At 41.3% G+C, this 17,087-nt stretch overlaps 1 protein-coding gene across 4 annotated transcripts in view; it reads right to left on the bottom strand.

Moving 5' to 3' along the window:
- Positions 1 to 3,903, bottom strand: part of pbx1a (pre-B-cell leukemia homeobox 1a) — a gene marked incomplete at both ends in the record, with an annotated part of 62,764 nt that extends 58,861 nt beyond the window's left edge. For all 4 annotated transcript variants that reach the window (XM_080726335.1, XM_080726336.1, XM_080726337.1 and 1 more), the window contains 2 exons: positions 2,533 to 2,606; positions 3,716 to 3,903. In XM_080726335.1, coding sequence (XP_080582461.1) covers positions 2,533 to 2,606; positions 3,716 to 3,903 — 262 coding nt within the window. The remainder of the gene's footprint in view (positions 1 to 2,532; positions 2,607 to 3,715) is intronic.
- Positions 3,904 to 17,087: the final 13,184 nt, after the last annotated feature.

The raw sequence follows: 17,087 nt of genomic DNA, 5'->3' as shown, positions 1-17,087 counted from the left end.
CGGTGTCACATCTGTGACCTCTTGTACTAGTCTACTCTGCCTTGCAATTCTTCTGAGAGGCCCCGGCTGCAACAATGTAAAAGTGAGGAGAAGCTGACTCTTTATAAAGAATATAAAAAAGACCTGACAAATTACAGGCTGTTCTCCGCTCGCATACACTGCACTCAGCACATTTGGCTGTAAATGCCATGGTGAAGGTTTGAGTCATTTTCACTGTCACGGCAGTGAAAGGATTTTCAGTTTCGTCTGCACAAAGCTCCTGTGGGTGAAGATGAGCTGGAGCTCGACACTTTCAAATGTAGACAGCAGTAATGTAATGTTAAGATACGCGTTCAGCCATTTAATCTGGATTCACACAGGATATCTCTAACTGCAGGTATCAGATCATTTACATACTACTGTATTTTTGTAATAGCAATGTAATTATTTTCAACTTGGGGTCTCATATGATTTTTTACAACTGTTGATAACGCCAATATTTAAAACAGCCCATTTGTTTAGCTTTACTAAAAGGAAAACGTAACTGAAAAAGTCAAATCTAAACTGTTTTGACATAATTTCCTATGGCAAGTTTCCTAAACTGAGAAGGGGAGTGTGTGCAGCCCGAGGGGAGTCTCTCTAGTCAGAAGCGCTCTGGGTGCTGGTTGCCAATAACGGCGGGAAGAGAAAAGAGAGGCAGGAGAAAAGCCAGGAAAAGGTCCAAGTCACTTTGTTCTTCTTTTTGGAAACGAACTCTGGTTGAACCCAGAGAGACGCCAGACAGTTTACAAAGAGCCAGGCATTACTCTCCCACTTTCCTAAAGCATGCTATTTCCAAAGAGGGCCCCAACTTAGTGCAGCTTCCTTCTCACAGCCTGGATTGTTTTTCTATATAAATTTAGTGTCCACTTTTTTTCTTCTTCTTCTTCTATTTTTTTACCTGAACCAGTATGAGCCATGGACAAAAGTCACTGAATAATACTTCACAATTTAGGGCTGTGGTAGGGATGGGACGATACGCGATATTATCCATTATCATGATAAAGAACACTCACGATAATCGTATGGTGGAGATTTAATTTATCGTGATATCGTCCTCCGTCATGCACTGAGTCGAGCTGCATATCCGGTACCACTTAAACCCTCTATAATTGGTAAAAGCTACTTATAATATACATACTTTTTTCCCTCTCTATTAATGTCTTTGCCAAAAAATAGCTGATCTACAAGCTCACATAGATCTGCTATTTTTTGGCAAATGTTCGGCCCCAGAATAATGGATTTTGATTATCGCGATAATATCATAAATCTTTTGTCACAATAATCGCGATATGACATTTTCCTATCGTCCCATCCCTAGGCTGTGGTATAGTCTCCTTTCCCAACCGTCTGGTGTCAGACTGTACTGGAGCTGCATGGTACATGCAACAGAAAGCCCTTCACACTGGCAGACAAAGTGACAGGCTCTCTCAATAACCTTAACGGCAGCTTCAAAGCCATGTTCACAGATAAGGCTATATTAGAGATGTTGTTTTATTTCCTCTCTTGAAAAGCTATCTCTCAAAGCAGCAATTCTCGCATCCTCGCTCAGAGAATATTCAACAGCCCTTTCATCAACATGAGCACATCTCTCCTTTAATCTGCCGCTAAAGTGCATAATAATTCCTTTTCATGACTTTGACCCTCGTTGTACACCTAAACAGAACTGACTGACCTCTGACCGTTTTTACACTTGGAGCTAAAACGAACACTCATGGGTTTTACGTGGTGCCGCTGTGTGTTAAACACCTCACTAAACAAACACATCAGACAAGCCAAGGAAAACATCAGAAAGAAGGTTGAGAAAGACCAGTCCTCAGCAGTAAAATCCTCAGTGTTATTTCAACTCAGAGACTAATATACAAGTGTAACCAAACGGACCCTAAAATGCTTGGTTACATACAGTATGTACACACACGTCTTACAACTGGATTTCACTGTATGGAAAGACCTAAACGCTTACACTTCTCTTCACTGACAGCACCTAGTTTACAACCAGACACATTCAAATAGCTGCTCTGTCACCTTCACCTGGATGCATGACACTAAATATTTTTGGGTGTCAAACAAATGCATCAGTACGCTGAAGAGCTCTGCCATTTTGCCTGTGTACAATCTAAATTGAGCAATATACAAAAGGAGTAATACTGTAATATTATTTAGATTATAGCTGCAGTTGTCATTTGGAAAGATTGTTGAATTGCAAATCAGTTGCATCACCATTTAGGTTCAGTTTGCAGTGCAGGTAAAAGGGTTAAATGAGGTGTTTGTTGTAAACAATTTAAAAGTTCTAAAGTCTTACCTGTTTTTTCTTTTATTTCACACAAGACATTGAAGAGAGCGGGAGAGCGGCCCAGGTTTTTACCTGGGCCCCTGTGCTTTAACTATTGAAAAATAGCAGATATACAAGCTCACAGCGCGGCACCGAGTGCCGCGCTGCGAGCTTGTAGATCTGCTATTTTTGAAAAATCGTGGAAAATCTTTGAATATTTAAAATCCTTTTCAGGTTCTTACCTGTTTTTTCTTTTATTTCACACAAGACATTGAAGAGAGCGGGTTTCATTCTGTGACAATTCAGTGCATGTTTCCTGGGCGAACAAGCAAAAGACAAAAAAAGACAGCAGCTTACAAATCTGTCATATTCAAACAAGTGGCAATGCAGCGCCACTAAAAAGTTAACCCATTTAGGCCTAGAATTAGAAGGATTCAAAAGACACTTATAGAATCAGGTCAAAATTCTAATGTTCACGACTTTTCAAAAATAGCAGATCTACAAGCTCGCAGCGCGGCACTCGGTGCCGCGCTGTGAGCTTGTATATCTGCTATTTTTCAATAGTTAAAGCATAAAATAATGATACACAAAATGTGTACCCGTTCTAATCTATGACACAAATCCAGAGATAGACTTATAATACAAGATACCTGAACATCTAGGTCTCTAGGGTTGTAAATCATCAATACTATCACCCTTTTAACTATTGTGTCTATGAAGTAAGAAGTAAGTAGTAAGTAATTGTGTAAGTAAGTAATGGCTATTTTAAATAATAATAATAATAATAATTAAATGCCTAACATATCAATTCCAAATTAAAAGACTAAATAGCCTAAGTAAAACATATTATTACAAGTAAGACTGGGACAGTATTATGCAATCAAATGAATAAAAACGTGTTTTTCTCCAATTAACAACAACTATAGGGTGTTATTTCAGATGATAAAGTATGATGGTAAGTATGATGATAGCTATTAATTGTCAAATATGGCGCAATCCACAGCAATCACAGTCCACATGGTATCATCACAGTCCAGCATGTCCCAATGCGTTATGCTATTTATTTTTCATTTAATAGGAAGAGTGCAAGCTGTGTCAAAACTGCTCCCCTAAAAAGGAAAACTACTCTGCAGTTCAATCAGTTATCTTGTGATAATTAATTATTTTTGATAACCTCATTAAACCCAAAGTTGTTTCAGAGAATAAAGTATGATGGTAGTTAGTTTATAAGCGCTCTATATCTAATCCATTACACGTAGTAGTTATGGCACTGGGGTAGGCGTAATTGTTGTCATTTAGAGGCTATAGTGTAACCGTCCAAACCACATTGTTACAATGTATTTATTCTCCCCACAACTATAAATGAAAGACCGCCTGTATATTCCCAGTGTGTCGGAAATAGAACTCTTTGGTATCAAAGCTCACCTGGCCTGCGCTTCATCTAGGCTTTGGTCTGTGATGGTCATGATCTGCTGTAATATGTCTCCGATGTCCTGCTTTCTTCCGTCGCCGTCCGTCCCTCCCGTGCCATCCTGCATATGCTGCGCCAGGCCGGGGTGTCCGGCCATGCCTACTCCTCCGTGGGAGTGCATCAACCGAGGCTGCTCGTCCATCCTTGACCACGGTCTCTGCTGCTGCTGCCGCTGCTGCTCTGTGTCGCTCCCAACTGACAAACACTTTTCTCTCTCTCTCTATAACAGCAAAAGAAGAAAATATCCTCGGAAATTCCTCTGGATTCCTCTGCGTCTCTCTCACACACACCCCACACTCTCGCTTTTCCTTGGTAAGCTTTTCTGGATTTGGGAGGAGGGAGAGCGACAAACCCTCTCGCTGATCGTTCTCTTCTCTCTCTCTCTGTCTCTCTCTGTCTCTCCCAGCTGGTTTAGGTGAAACCTGATCTGAATAGCTGCTTCTTTTGGCTTTGGCCACTCCTGCACCGCTACTGTAGAAAAAAATAAAGAGGATTCAACATTAAAGGTTCGTAATCTGATTAAAAGTGCAGCGCGCAGCGCCCCCATATAACGAAAAATCCCCCAGTGTCCTCGAAAGCTTAAGTACCAAAACACGTAAATCACTCGGCTTTAGCTTGGATGTACAAAGTAACAGCAACTGTTATTGTTTCGTTTATGTCTAGCAACTGACTCATAACCGGAGTATCTAGATAAAAAAGCCTCCGCCCCTCAAGCAACGATTGGAGAAGAAGAGCGCATTAGTCCCACCTCGGTCTCCTTATAGCCAGTGGTGTAAAGTAACTAAGTACATTTACTTAAGTACTGTACTTCAGTACAGTTTTGAGGTACTTTTACTTTACTGGAGTATTTCCAATTTCCAATACCTTTTACTTTCTACTAGTCAAATATTGTAGGCCTACTTTTACTCCAAATACAATTACAATCACAAAGCGTTGAGTTGTGAGCTTGTAGATCTGCTATTTTCAAAATATATTAATTTTTATAGATTTGAAAACTTGAAATGGGAAATTCTGCACAGTTAGTAGGCCTACTTTTACTTTTGGTAGGCCTACTTTAAGTAGCCTACATTTTGATGCCAATAAATAATTTTGTACTTTTACTCAAGTAGGCCTACATTGTGAATCCCTGACTTTAACTTTTAACAGTATTTCTGCATGGCAGTATGTATCGATACCTTTACTTTAAGTAAAACATGTAAGTCGTTTTTTTCCACCACTGCCTTTAGCAGCGTCAATCATCTTCCTCTGGAAGGTGGGACACGGCAATAAACATAAAGAGATGTGACCGTTAACACGGGGACCGGACCGGGTGGCAATATAGTGATGGATAGAGAGTGAATATGTAGTCTAATAAATAATTGTGACTGGCACTGAAGCTTTGACCCAATAGCACAGCATGGTGGTGCTTGGAAAAGACACCCCCGTCCACTGACATAATATATTTTCCTGCTGAATATTTATATCCATATAATCAATCAGAAACCATAATAAATCATACTATCCAACAGCACTGTTATAATATATGGCCTTTCATGGGCAGATAACAGTAATATATTTATTAGGCCTACGTCAGTCCAATAGTGCTCTGGCCGGTATAGCAATGTAATTGCTATAACAACTGATTCTGGAAGTGTGTCCTAAATACACTTCATCATGCACTTTATCTCTGACACTATATGACATGGTGTCAATGATAAAGTCTTCTTCTCTTCTTCAATCCTCTCTGATCTACGCCTCCTTCAAAAAACCCAATGTCACTACAATTCACGTAGTTGCAATTGTGTGTGTGTGGTACCTGAGTTGGCCTGTGCTATACCCAAATGCTGCCTTCCTTTCTTTTAATGGCCAGAGCAAAAATCGATCAGTCGGTTTTTCTCATTACGTGTTGAATAGAAGGCGAGTCAGTAATTGTCACAAGGGGCAGGGTGAGGTTGTGTGTGACTGTGTGTATGCGCGTGTGTGTGTGTGTGTGCAGGCGTGCGTGCGTGTGTGTGTGTGTGTGCGTGCGTGTGAGTGTGTGCGTGCGCGTGCATGTGGGGGGGGGGGGGGGGGTTGGGGGGGGTCTACACTACAGGAGTGCTGAGCCCATGCCCTTACCCTGACATTAAAGCCTGCAGTCGAGCAGGCATTCTTTTATTCCTGTGTTATTTGAATGGATTAAAATGTGATCGATGTTTGCTTTGTAACACCTGCAAATGAGTTGATGCTGGCGCTGTGAACTCTAAATCTATTCAGGAAAAACGTGCATCAGACTGGCAGACATGACATTTTGTCCCAGAAAGACAAAATACTTGCTTTTTTTGTTGCATTTCATTTTTGCAATAGGGTAACAGCTTTTTTTGCCAGTAATGTTATTAGTATACGCAATTAGTATTTTGCTATACCACATTTACATTTAATTTCTGACCTGTGTAGCTCTCCTTGTAATGGCAGCAGAGTAATCATAAGTGTTCATTTAACTCAGGGAGTTATGGACCCATTGTTACACTTTCAGTGTTCAAAATAACCGATCTACAAGACATCAACGCCTAGCAGCGGGGGGCATTGAGAGCTTGTAGATCTGCTTTTGGCTAAAGTTCTCCTCAGAATAGGGATGCGAGTTGTTAATTTAAAATCACAAAGATTTGGCGGCCCCCCTGTAGTAACTCTGAGGACTCCCTAGGGTGCTGGACCCCCTGTTGAAGACCCCTGGTGTACGGTATACGCTCCACTTTTTTGGAGTCCCATTGAGACAGACCTGGTGTTTGATATGAGTGAAACATCCAAGGTCCCCCTGTTGGTATGGCTAATATAGCTCATTCTTTCTGGATTCAAATTCCCATTCTATGGACACAGCTGACCTTTGTGCTGAGATACATTTTGGGGAACCTGAAACCTGAACAGAATAAGCAAAAACCTGTTTGCAACCCTGCTTGCATAATTCATAAAAAACAAACAAACAGCATTACAGCCTTAATGAAAGAAATTAGGAAAACCATCCGAGATTGCACATTCGCCCAGCAAGAGCGATCTCACCTCCATTAAAACCGAATGTGTTCTTGAAGAATTTATAATCTTTCCCTAAAAAAAAGAGCCAGTGGGATTTGATTTGAATTGCAAATTAATCTGCTGGGAGAAAAAAAAACATTCTTATAAATAGTGGATGTTTTCTCACATAAATGGAGGGGTTGTTTTCTAAGTCTAAAAATGTCCACTTCAAGCATTTCTACATTCCCACCCTATGTGAATTTGTTGCCTAATATTACCACCATCCAGAGAGAGAGAGAGAGAGGGCAATGTTAAAAATAGACGAGGACGGAATATAGATCATATGTACTGTATTGTAGCTGGAACTCCTCAGCATCCTCCTGTGTAGCAGCCTGTCAGTTTCAGCGGTACACGTTCCACGTGGACCGCGCATACTAAAAACTATGGTAATGTAAGGTGCAGTTGGATAGAAAAGTATCCCTCTACTGGCATCGCAAGCAAAACCATGAAGATGTGAAGCTCCACAACAAAATGCACTGTGGTCTGGTGTCTTCTAAACAGGGCCAGAGTCAAACTACTCTGTACATAGAGAGCTGCAGGTCAGGGCAGGTTATGTTATGTGCTACACGGTATTTCATCATTTGTAACTCCGAGTGTACAAATGTAACCAGGGTACAAGGTCCATTTAGTTACATTTGTACACTCTCAGAGTTAAATTGAACCTCTGGATTTGACAGTGTGGAAAAGCAGCTACTGCATGGCACATCTCTCCAGGAAGTAACCTTGATGAAAAATTCAGTTGTTTTCAGCTCCCAGCATCCCTCAGGCATGAATAAAGTGCGACCCAGACAGAGAGAAAAGACCTGGGCTCAGCTTGAAACTACTCACCGAGCACTGCTGAGAGACACACAGCTGCACACAGTGGCCAGCATTAGGAGATGGGCACGAATTAAACTTTAATCAAGCCTCAAATAGATTAAGGGACAGGAGTCGACTCAGCAGATCCTCCACTGACCACTATAGGACTACTGTGGATGGCCAGAAGTTCTACCCTCTCTCTAGGACTATACTGTAGGGACCACATACTGTACACCTTGAAGTTCCACCTTCCCTAAGATAACCGTATAGCCTCAGACGAGAACGAGAGACTCCTTTGTTGATTTTGAGATTTGCATTATCTTATTATTATTATCCATACTAATTACTGTATATCGTCGTTGTCGGGTGAAAACCTTGTATGTCCAAAACCGTTAGTTTTGCATTTATCATTTTAAAAATGATTTAAACTAGTGAAAACAGCCGATCTACAAGCACACAACGCCTCGCACCGCGAGGCGTTGTGTGCGTTACTTTTGTGTGACGACCTTGTATGATGAAGCAGGGCTTTACTTTGCGAAAGAAGAAAGTACAAACGAGGTTTCCAGCCGACAACGACGATATACTGCAGATGCTGTAATATTCTGCAGATATTCTCAAATTTAAAATGTAAAGTGCTTAACTTCAAGCTACCGGTGTTACCGGTCGAATCGGTAGCAGTTTCTGAAATATTCGATAAAGAAGAGCTTTTTTTTTTTTTAAGATTAGTTTTTGGGCTTTTTATGCCTTTATTTGATAGGATAGTAGACTGACAGGAAATGGGGAGAGAGATGGGGAATGACATGTGGCAAAGGTCATCCGGATCGGGAATCGAACCGGCGACGCCAGCAGACATCATAGCCTAGTATGTGGTATGCGCCTTGACCACTAGGCCAGCGGGCACCCAATAAAGAAGAGCTTTGATCCCATCTGTGACTGAATTTCACTGTACTTCTTTGTTTCCAATGCTATAGGCACACATAAGAGAAATGTCTATGGTATTTAAGCTTCGATGAAAATAAAAGATAATGTGACATCCTGCAAGATACATTTCTAGCAGTCACCTCTCACATGTTATGCTTTAACCCAGCAAAGCCCATGTAATATGAATAAACACTTTATTCCCAAATACACTATGAAACAGCTTATTTATCTCTGAGGGCTGCTGGTGCTGGGTCAGGCTGAATGAGGATTGATATGAAAGGGGTGACCTGTCACAAAGTATCTGACTTGCTATTCCTGGAACAGGATGAAAGGAAAGCCAAATGTCAAGCGATGCAACTAGTGCAAGCACATGCGCTGTGAAGCACAAGCACACACACACACACACACACACACACACACACACACACACACACACACACACACACACGCGCGCGTGCGCGCACACACCTGCGCGCGTGTGCACGTGCATGCACATACTGTACACAAACACACACACACACACACACAAACACACGCATGCACGCACGCACGCACACACTCATATTTTGTATACAAACCATTCCAGCAATGAATGCTGTTGTTGCCATGTATATTAAAAAAAGAGCTTAGCATTTTGTAAGAGAGAAACATACACCAGTGGCACACGCGCGCGCACGCACGCACGCACGCACGCACGCACGCACGCACACACACACACACACACACACACGCACACACACACACACACACACACACACACACACACACATGTGTGTCAGCCACAGGATTTCTATGCCCTTTTACTGTTCCCTGTGAGTGTGTATGCTTAGGGCCCCTGTAAGACCTCTTGGCAAAGCGTGGGTTGTGTCTTGCGGGTGTAAGGGGTCGTGGTGGTGGTTGTGGTGGTGGTGGTGGTATGTGTGTATGTGTAGGGGGTGGGGGGGTATGGGGGTTGACGGAAGCCGGAGCCTCGGAGCCCCGCTAGCTGCTCTGTGAATTTTCCCAGACTCATTTGCATTCATAAAGAGCCTACTCCTTGTCACAGAGTGTTTTCTTTTTTTCTTTTTTTTTAAGCCTGCCTCCAAAATCCCGGGCGACTCCTGGTGGGAGTGCGCCGGGAAAATCCGACTGTCAAAGACGACAAGACGAATGAATCCCAGTGTCAGACGCGTGTGGCTTCAACGATGACAGATGGAGGAGAGCTGTCCCTCTGTCGACCGGCATGCTTCGTTTTGGAATAAATAAATCTGAGCCCCCCCACCCCACACCTCCCTTATAACAAGTGTTGCTTTATTTGACAGCTTTACTCTGTGTGTTTGCTGGTGTGGGTGTGTGTGATGGGCGGAGGGAAGGACCGGCAGACAACTTGATTCAATTGCACCTGGGTATCAGACACGTTGGCGTGTTTAGGTGTTTGCATTTATGTCTTTGTGCGTGTGGAGATCTTGTGTGTGCGCGCGCGTGTGTTTGCGTGGTGAGCGTTCCCTTTTTTTTTACCCTCACAGTCCACCTGTGATCATTTATCCAGCCGCTGCCTGAGGATAAAACATTAAACCTCACCAGCGTGGTTGATGCCAGGTGTAACGTGTTGCTGTTTCCAAAGAGCATGGTATGTCAAGCACAAACAACAACAATAGTATAAGCACCACCAGCACTGAACCGAGCAGGAGTTCTTTCCAGGATATTAACCCGCAATATATGAATAAATATCACTCATTAATAAAGCAGGTGGGATTGACTTCGTGAAAATGTGCTCCTTTTCTCAGGGAACAGCAGGAAGATGGGGAAAGTTGAAACATCGACAACAACCGCTTCCTGAAACCTCAAAGAACACAGTGCAGGAGGAGCATGATAAAACAGAAGAACATCTGGCAAACCGAGTGTGGTGCCAGGACAAGACAAAGCCATGTGTCTGGGTATAGAAAAACCAGTGTGCGCACACACATGCGCGCGCGCGCACACACACAAACACACACACACATACACACACACACACACACGCGCACACACACACACGCACACACACACACACGCACACACACACACACACGCACACACACCTATGCGTGCATGCATGCTCAAACAAGCCTGCGCGCCACAAACAAACAAGCGGAAAAACATCCCACACGCCCACTCGTAGACACGCACACATGCACACATTCATACCCACACTCATACACAGCAGGATGTAGTAAACAAACAACGAGAAAGCAAAAGCGAAATGTGTTTGGAGAGTCCACTGTTCAGACAAGACTAATCTGCATACTCAGTGGCTTGTATGTGAATATGCATGAGAGAATAAAACAATATGCCTTCAAGCAGACCACCCGCTCTCGGAGGATTACTGTGCCCACCTCTGAGCCTTTTATCTTCTTGTTGGCATGCAACCAAGCTGATTTACACTAGTGTATTAGTGTGTACGTACTGCTTGATGATTTCACACAATACGTTCAGCTTGAGGGTTAACCTGTTGACAAAAACCTCACGCTCACAAAAAGCCACAAAATATCTTTTGGGGCAGGCTACACTGAATGTTAATTGTGGGCTCGCCTGGAAGGCGAGCACACGTATGTTATCTTCATTATTGTGGGCTCGCCTGGAAGGCGAGCACACGTATGTTATCTTCATTATTTATCTATCAGTCAGTCAGTCAGTATCCTCAAAACTTTGGCGCGATTCATCTCCTAAACGCTTACACCTTTAAACACCATTCAAATTTTTATGTGTTCAGCTTACTGAGGACACGTGTGCTTGTACTTTTGGTTTTGAAATGTTTTGTAGTTTAATTATAAAAAAATAAAAATGTTTAACTTTAAGCACCCAATGCATTTTCAATGGGTTTAGTGAGTGGGGAGAGAGTGAGACAGGGGAAAGGGACCCATGTTTATATTAAGTCGCTGTGGCTGCAATATTCACACTTCAGATATGCTATTCATATCAATGTGTTCACACAGGTCTGCTGTCTGATTTGATCCAAATGTCTAAGCTGTGTGATGTATAAAACTATAGTTATAGTTAAAACTATAAATAAATGTCCCTCTACACTCTACTGATTGACACAGCTGTGATTAAAGGCTTGGCTGTCATTGGCTGTTCTGTGGTGATGTAGCCTTACATAAGTCGGCCCTGCAGTGACAATGCGAAAGTCTCGGCAGAGACGTCTTAATGTAAGGCTAGTGGTGCTGCAAAGTAACCAAGTACATTTACTCAAGTATATACAAGTACTTGTACCTACAGTACAATTTTGAGGTACTTTTATTCTACTTTCCATTTTTGTTACATATACTCTACTATAAATACAGCATTTGACAGCTTCAGTTACTTGTTATTTTGCAGATTTTATTATTAATAAAAAAACATAGATGGACCACTTAATACTGCTATGAAGTTGATCTACAATGTGCACGCACACGCACGCACGCACGCACGCACGCACGCACGCACGCACGCACGCACGCACGCACGCACGCACGCACGCACACACACACACACACACACACACACACACACACACACACACACACACACACAAACAACTGTTACTGTGGAGACGTTTGCTTGTATTTGTCTTTGAGACATGTTTTGTAGTGTTTTAGAAATTTTACTTAAAAAGAATAAGGGATTATTCTAAGTTATAGTTTTGCTTAGGCTTGCACCCCAATTGTTTGGCTACAAATCGGGAAAAATGGTCTACATTTTTTGTGCTGGATGTGCTCTAATTTGTGCAGTTGAAATCATCAATTGTGCTTTTATATATATTTATATATATAAATATTTATATGGTTATGAATTAGCAGATTTAGCAGCAGTATACTGATTGCCGGTGCAGCAGTATTTCATTGTAGAAGATAGCAGCAGAACAGTGGTGTCGTGTAGAATATCTCAATAATGATAGCAGCACAAATTATAAAATTTACGGCACAATTCAGCACTAAAGAATGACACCATTTTTATTATGTTTTCATCATATCTTACTTTCCATTTTTGTTACTTATACTCCACTACAATTACAGTATTTGACTGCTTCAGTTACTTGTTACTTTGCAGATTTTAGAATTAATACAAAACATAGGGAAACCTGGAGGTCCTTGAGGGTCCATTGCTGGTTCCCAAAGTGTGGTTCGGTTACCCCCGAGGGTCCCTGAAAGGTTTCCAGGGGGTCCATGGCTGGTTGCCAAAGTGTGGTTCGGGGACCTCTGGTGGGTCCCTGAGCTGTTTCCAGGGGGAGCATTGCGAATTCCCAAATGGCCGGGCTTTAAAGAGCCATAACTTCAGTTCTCAACATGCTACTGGTCTCGAACTTGTTTGTTTACCCGTCCACATTGTTTTTATTGTTATCTTAATTATTTCTTTATTTATCTATCATAGTAGTATCTCCTGCAGATTGTATTAATACAAAACATACAGTAACCACACACTGTGCATCTGACATACAATGTGACACGTTATGAGCTTGTAGATGTGCTATTTTCAGAAAATGAGAATAAATTTTATTCGGTAAGTTAAGTAAACCTTGCTGAGCATGTGCCTCCTGCTTGGCACTTAACATGGTAGTATCCCACACGTTTCCAACGTCCCATCGTGCATTGTGCAGGTGGTGTGAGGTTGTATGTCTGCTGTTCTCCGGATGTGTCCCACACATAATGCTACAGTAAATTCTCGCGGAAACAGGTGGATATTTTCATGCTACCCCCCCCCCCCCCCCCCCCCCCATACCGTTAAAGGACCAGGTCACCTCTGGGACAACAACCAGATCTTATTTTATTGTTGTGTGGGACACGATCAACACAATCCTGTAATTTCTTGTGTTCAATCTGTGTTTTTAGATATTTTAGTATTTCAGCATGCTACAACTGGTCATATGATGCTTTGTAGCATGATATTGCATCATCTCATGCATCATATGATGCAAAATGCATCATATGACCAGTTGTAGCATACTGAAATACTAAAATATCTAAAAACACAGATTGAACACAAAAAATAACTCAACATTGTGTTGATCGTGTCCCCACACAACAATAAAATAAGATCTGGTTGTCCCAAAGGTGACCTGGTCCTTTAAGTTCATGTAATAACACTGCTTGTCTACATTGTATTTGCATTACCATTTTACGTCAGTAAAATGAAAGAGAGCATTGCCTGGGAACTTGACACTTTTACTATTATTGTTTTGGGTTGGAATCGAGCCCACACTGTTTCGAAGGAACAGTATTTCTAGTTGTGGGCTCGCCTGGAAGGCGAGCACACGTATGTTATCTTCATTATTTATTTATAGCTATATGTGTATCTCCTCAAAACTTTGGCGCGCTTCATCTCTTAAACGCATACACCTTTCAACACCATTCAAATTTTTATGTGTTCAGCTTACTGAGGACACGTGTGCTTGTATTTTTCGTTTTGAAATGTTTTGTAGAATAATTATAAAAAAATAAAAATGTTTAACTTTAAGCACCCAATGCATTCCCAATGAGTGGAGAGAAGGATAATAGACCCATGTTTATGTTAAGGCGCTGTGGCTGCAGTGTTCACACTTCAGATATGCTATCTATATCATTGCGTTCACACAGGTCTGCTCTCTGATTTGATCCAAATGTCTAAGCTGTGTGATGTATAAAACTATAGTTATAGTTAAAACTATAAATAAATGTCCCTCTCCACTCTACTGATTACACAGCTGTGATCAAGAATCAAGTCCGGGCGATGGGATGTAAATCCCATAGCCATATATCCTAGAGCCCGCAGGGACAGTCAGCCATATTAGTGGTTGTTGTTGGTTGTCAGGGAGATATCAAAACCAATGCATTTCCAAGTCAGATCCACAAACACAATAAAAGCCATGCTCCACTCCTCAGTCTGGAGTGGCCACATAGAAGAACGCCTTGGTTATAGACATAGTGGAGGACAGATGTGATCTGGGATTGTTAGCCTACAGTATATGCACTCAATATACTCCACTACAGTTGGAGTCCATTTGACAGTTGCTGGTTCCCAAACACAGAATCAAAAATGTAGATCTAGAACACATAGAATATGTACAGTACAGTAAGGTTCAGTAGAGTACAGTAAAAGTACAGTAAGGTTCAGTAGAGTACAGTAAAGTACAGTAAGGTACAGAAAGGTACAGTACAGAAAGGTACAGTAGAGTACAGTACAGTAAGGTACAGTAAAGTACAATACAGTACAGTAAGGTACAGTAGAGTACAGTAAAGTACAATAAAGTACAGTAAAGTAGAATAAAGTACAGTAAGGTACAGTGGAGTACAGTAAAGTACAGTAGAGTACAGTAAAGTACAGTATAGTAAGGTACAGTAGAGTACAGTACAGTAAGGTACAGTACGGTACAGTAGAGTACAGTATAGTATAGTACAGTAAGGTACAGTACAGTACAGTAAGGTACAGTAGAGTACAGTACAGTAAGGTACAGTAGAGTACAGTAAAGTACAGTAAGTTACAGTACAGTACAGTACAGTACAGTACAGTACAGTACAGTACAGTAAGGTGCAGTACAGTATAGTAAGGTACAGTACAATACTGTAAGGTACTGTACCTTACAGTACCTTAAAGTATCCTATTTGTTGGGTTGGAATCGAGCCCACACTGTTTCGAAGGAACAGTATTTCTAGTTTATATACTAGTCAGTATCTCCTCAAAACTTTGGCGCGCTTCATCTCTTAAACGCTTACACCTTTCAACACCATTCAAATTTTTATGTGTTCAGCTTACTGAGGACACGTGTGCTTGTATTTTTGGTTTTGAAATGTTTTGTAGTATAAATATAAAAAAATAAAATGTTTAACTTTAAGCACCCAATGCATTTCCAATGGGTTTAGTGAGTGGGGACAGAGTGGAGAGAAGGATAATAGACCCATGTTTATGTTAAGGCGCTGTGGCTGCAGTGTTCACACTTCAGATATGCTATCTATATCATTGCGTTCACACAGGTCTGCTCTCTGATTTGATCCAAATATCTAAGCTTTGTGATGTATATATTCTGAGTTAAAACTACAAATATCTATAAATGTCCCTCTCCACTCTACTGATTGAGACAGCTGTGATTAAAGGCCTGTCTGTCATTGGCTGTTCTGTGGTGCTGCAAAGTAACTAAGTACATTTACTCAAGTATATACAAGTACTTGTACCTACAGTACAATTTTGAGGTACTTTTACTCTACTTTCCATTTTTGTTACATATACTCTACTATAAATACAGCATTTGACAGCCTCAGTTACTTGTTACTTTGCAGATTTTATTATTAATAAAAAACATAGATGGACCACTTAATACTGCTATGAAGTTGATCTACAATGTGCACACGCACGCACGCACGCACGCACGCACGCACGCACGCACGCACGCACGCACGCACGCACGCACGCACACACACACACACACACACACACACACACACACACACACACACAAACAACTGTTACTGTGTTACTGTGAAGACGTTTGCTTGTATTTGTCTTTGAGACATGTTTTGTAGTGTTTTAGAAATTGTTCTTAAAAAGAATAAGGTTTTAGGATCCCGGGCAATGGGATTTACAGTATATATCCTAGAACCCGCAGGGACAATCAGCCGTATTAGTGGTTGTTGTTGGTTTTCAGGGAGATATCACAACCGATGCATTTTCAAATCAGATCCACAAACACAATAAAAGTCATGCTCCACTCCTCAGTCTGGAGTGGCCACATAGAAGAACGCCTTGGTTATAGACATAGTGGAGGACAGATGTGATCTGGGATTGTTAACCTACAGTATATGCACTCAATATACACCTCTAGAACACATAGAATATGTACAGTAAGGTTCAGTAGAGTACAGTAAAAGTACAGTTAGGTTCAGTAGAGTACAGTAAAGTACAGTAAGGTACAGTAAAGTACAATAAAGTACAGTAAAGTACAATAAAGTACAGTAAGGTACAGTGGAGTACAGTAAAGTACAGTAGAGTAACGTAAATTACAGTAGAGTACAGTAAAGTACAGTATAGTAAGGTACAGTAGAGTACAGTACAGTAAGGTACAGTACGGTACAGTAGAGTACAGTATAGTATAGTACAGTAAGGTACACTACAGTAAGGTACAGTAGAGTACAGTAAAGTACAGTACAGTAAGGTACAGTACAGTAGGGTACAGTAGAGTACAGTAAAGTACAGTAAGGTACAGTACAGTAGAGTACAGTAAAGTACAGTAAGTTACAGTAGAGTACAGTAAAGTACAGTAAGGTACAGTAAAGTACAAAACAATACAGTAAGGTACAGTAGAGTACAGTAAAGTACAGTAGAGTACAGTAAAGTACAATAAAGTACAGTAAAGTAGAATAAAGTACAGTAAGGTACAGTGGAGTACAGTAAAGTACAGTAGAGTACATAAAGTACAGTACAGTATAGTAAGGTACAGTAGAGTACAGTACAGTAAGGTACAGTACGGTACAGTAGAGTACAGTATGGTATAGTACAGTAAGGTAGAGTACAGTACAGTAAGGTACAGTAAAGTACAGTAAGGTACAGTACAGTAGAGTACAGTACAGTACAGTACAGTACAGTAAGGTACAGTACAATACTGTAGGGTACTGT

This window comes from Nannobrachium achirus (assembly GCF_963921795.1).
Source record: "Nannobrachium achirus genome assembly, chromosome: 5".
Classification (NCBI taxonomy): domain Eukaryota; kingdom Metazoa; phylum Chordata; class Actinopteri; order Myctophiformes; family Myctophidae; genus Nannobrachium; species Nannobrachium achirus.
Note: the sequence above shows the minus strand (reverse complement) of the source record. Positions and strands in the feature narration are given on the sequence as shown.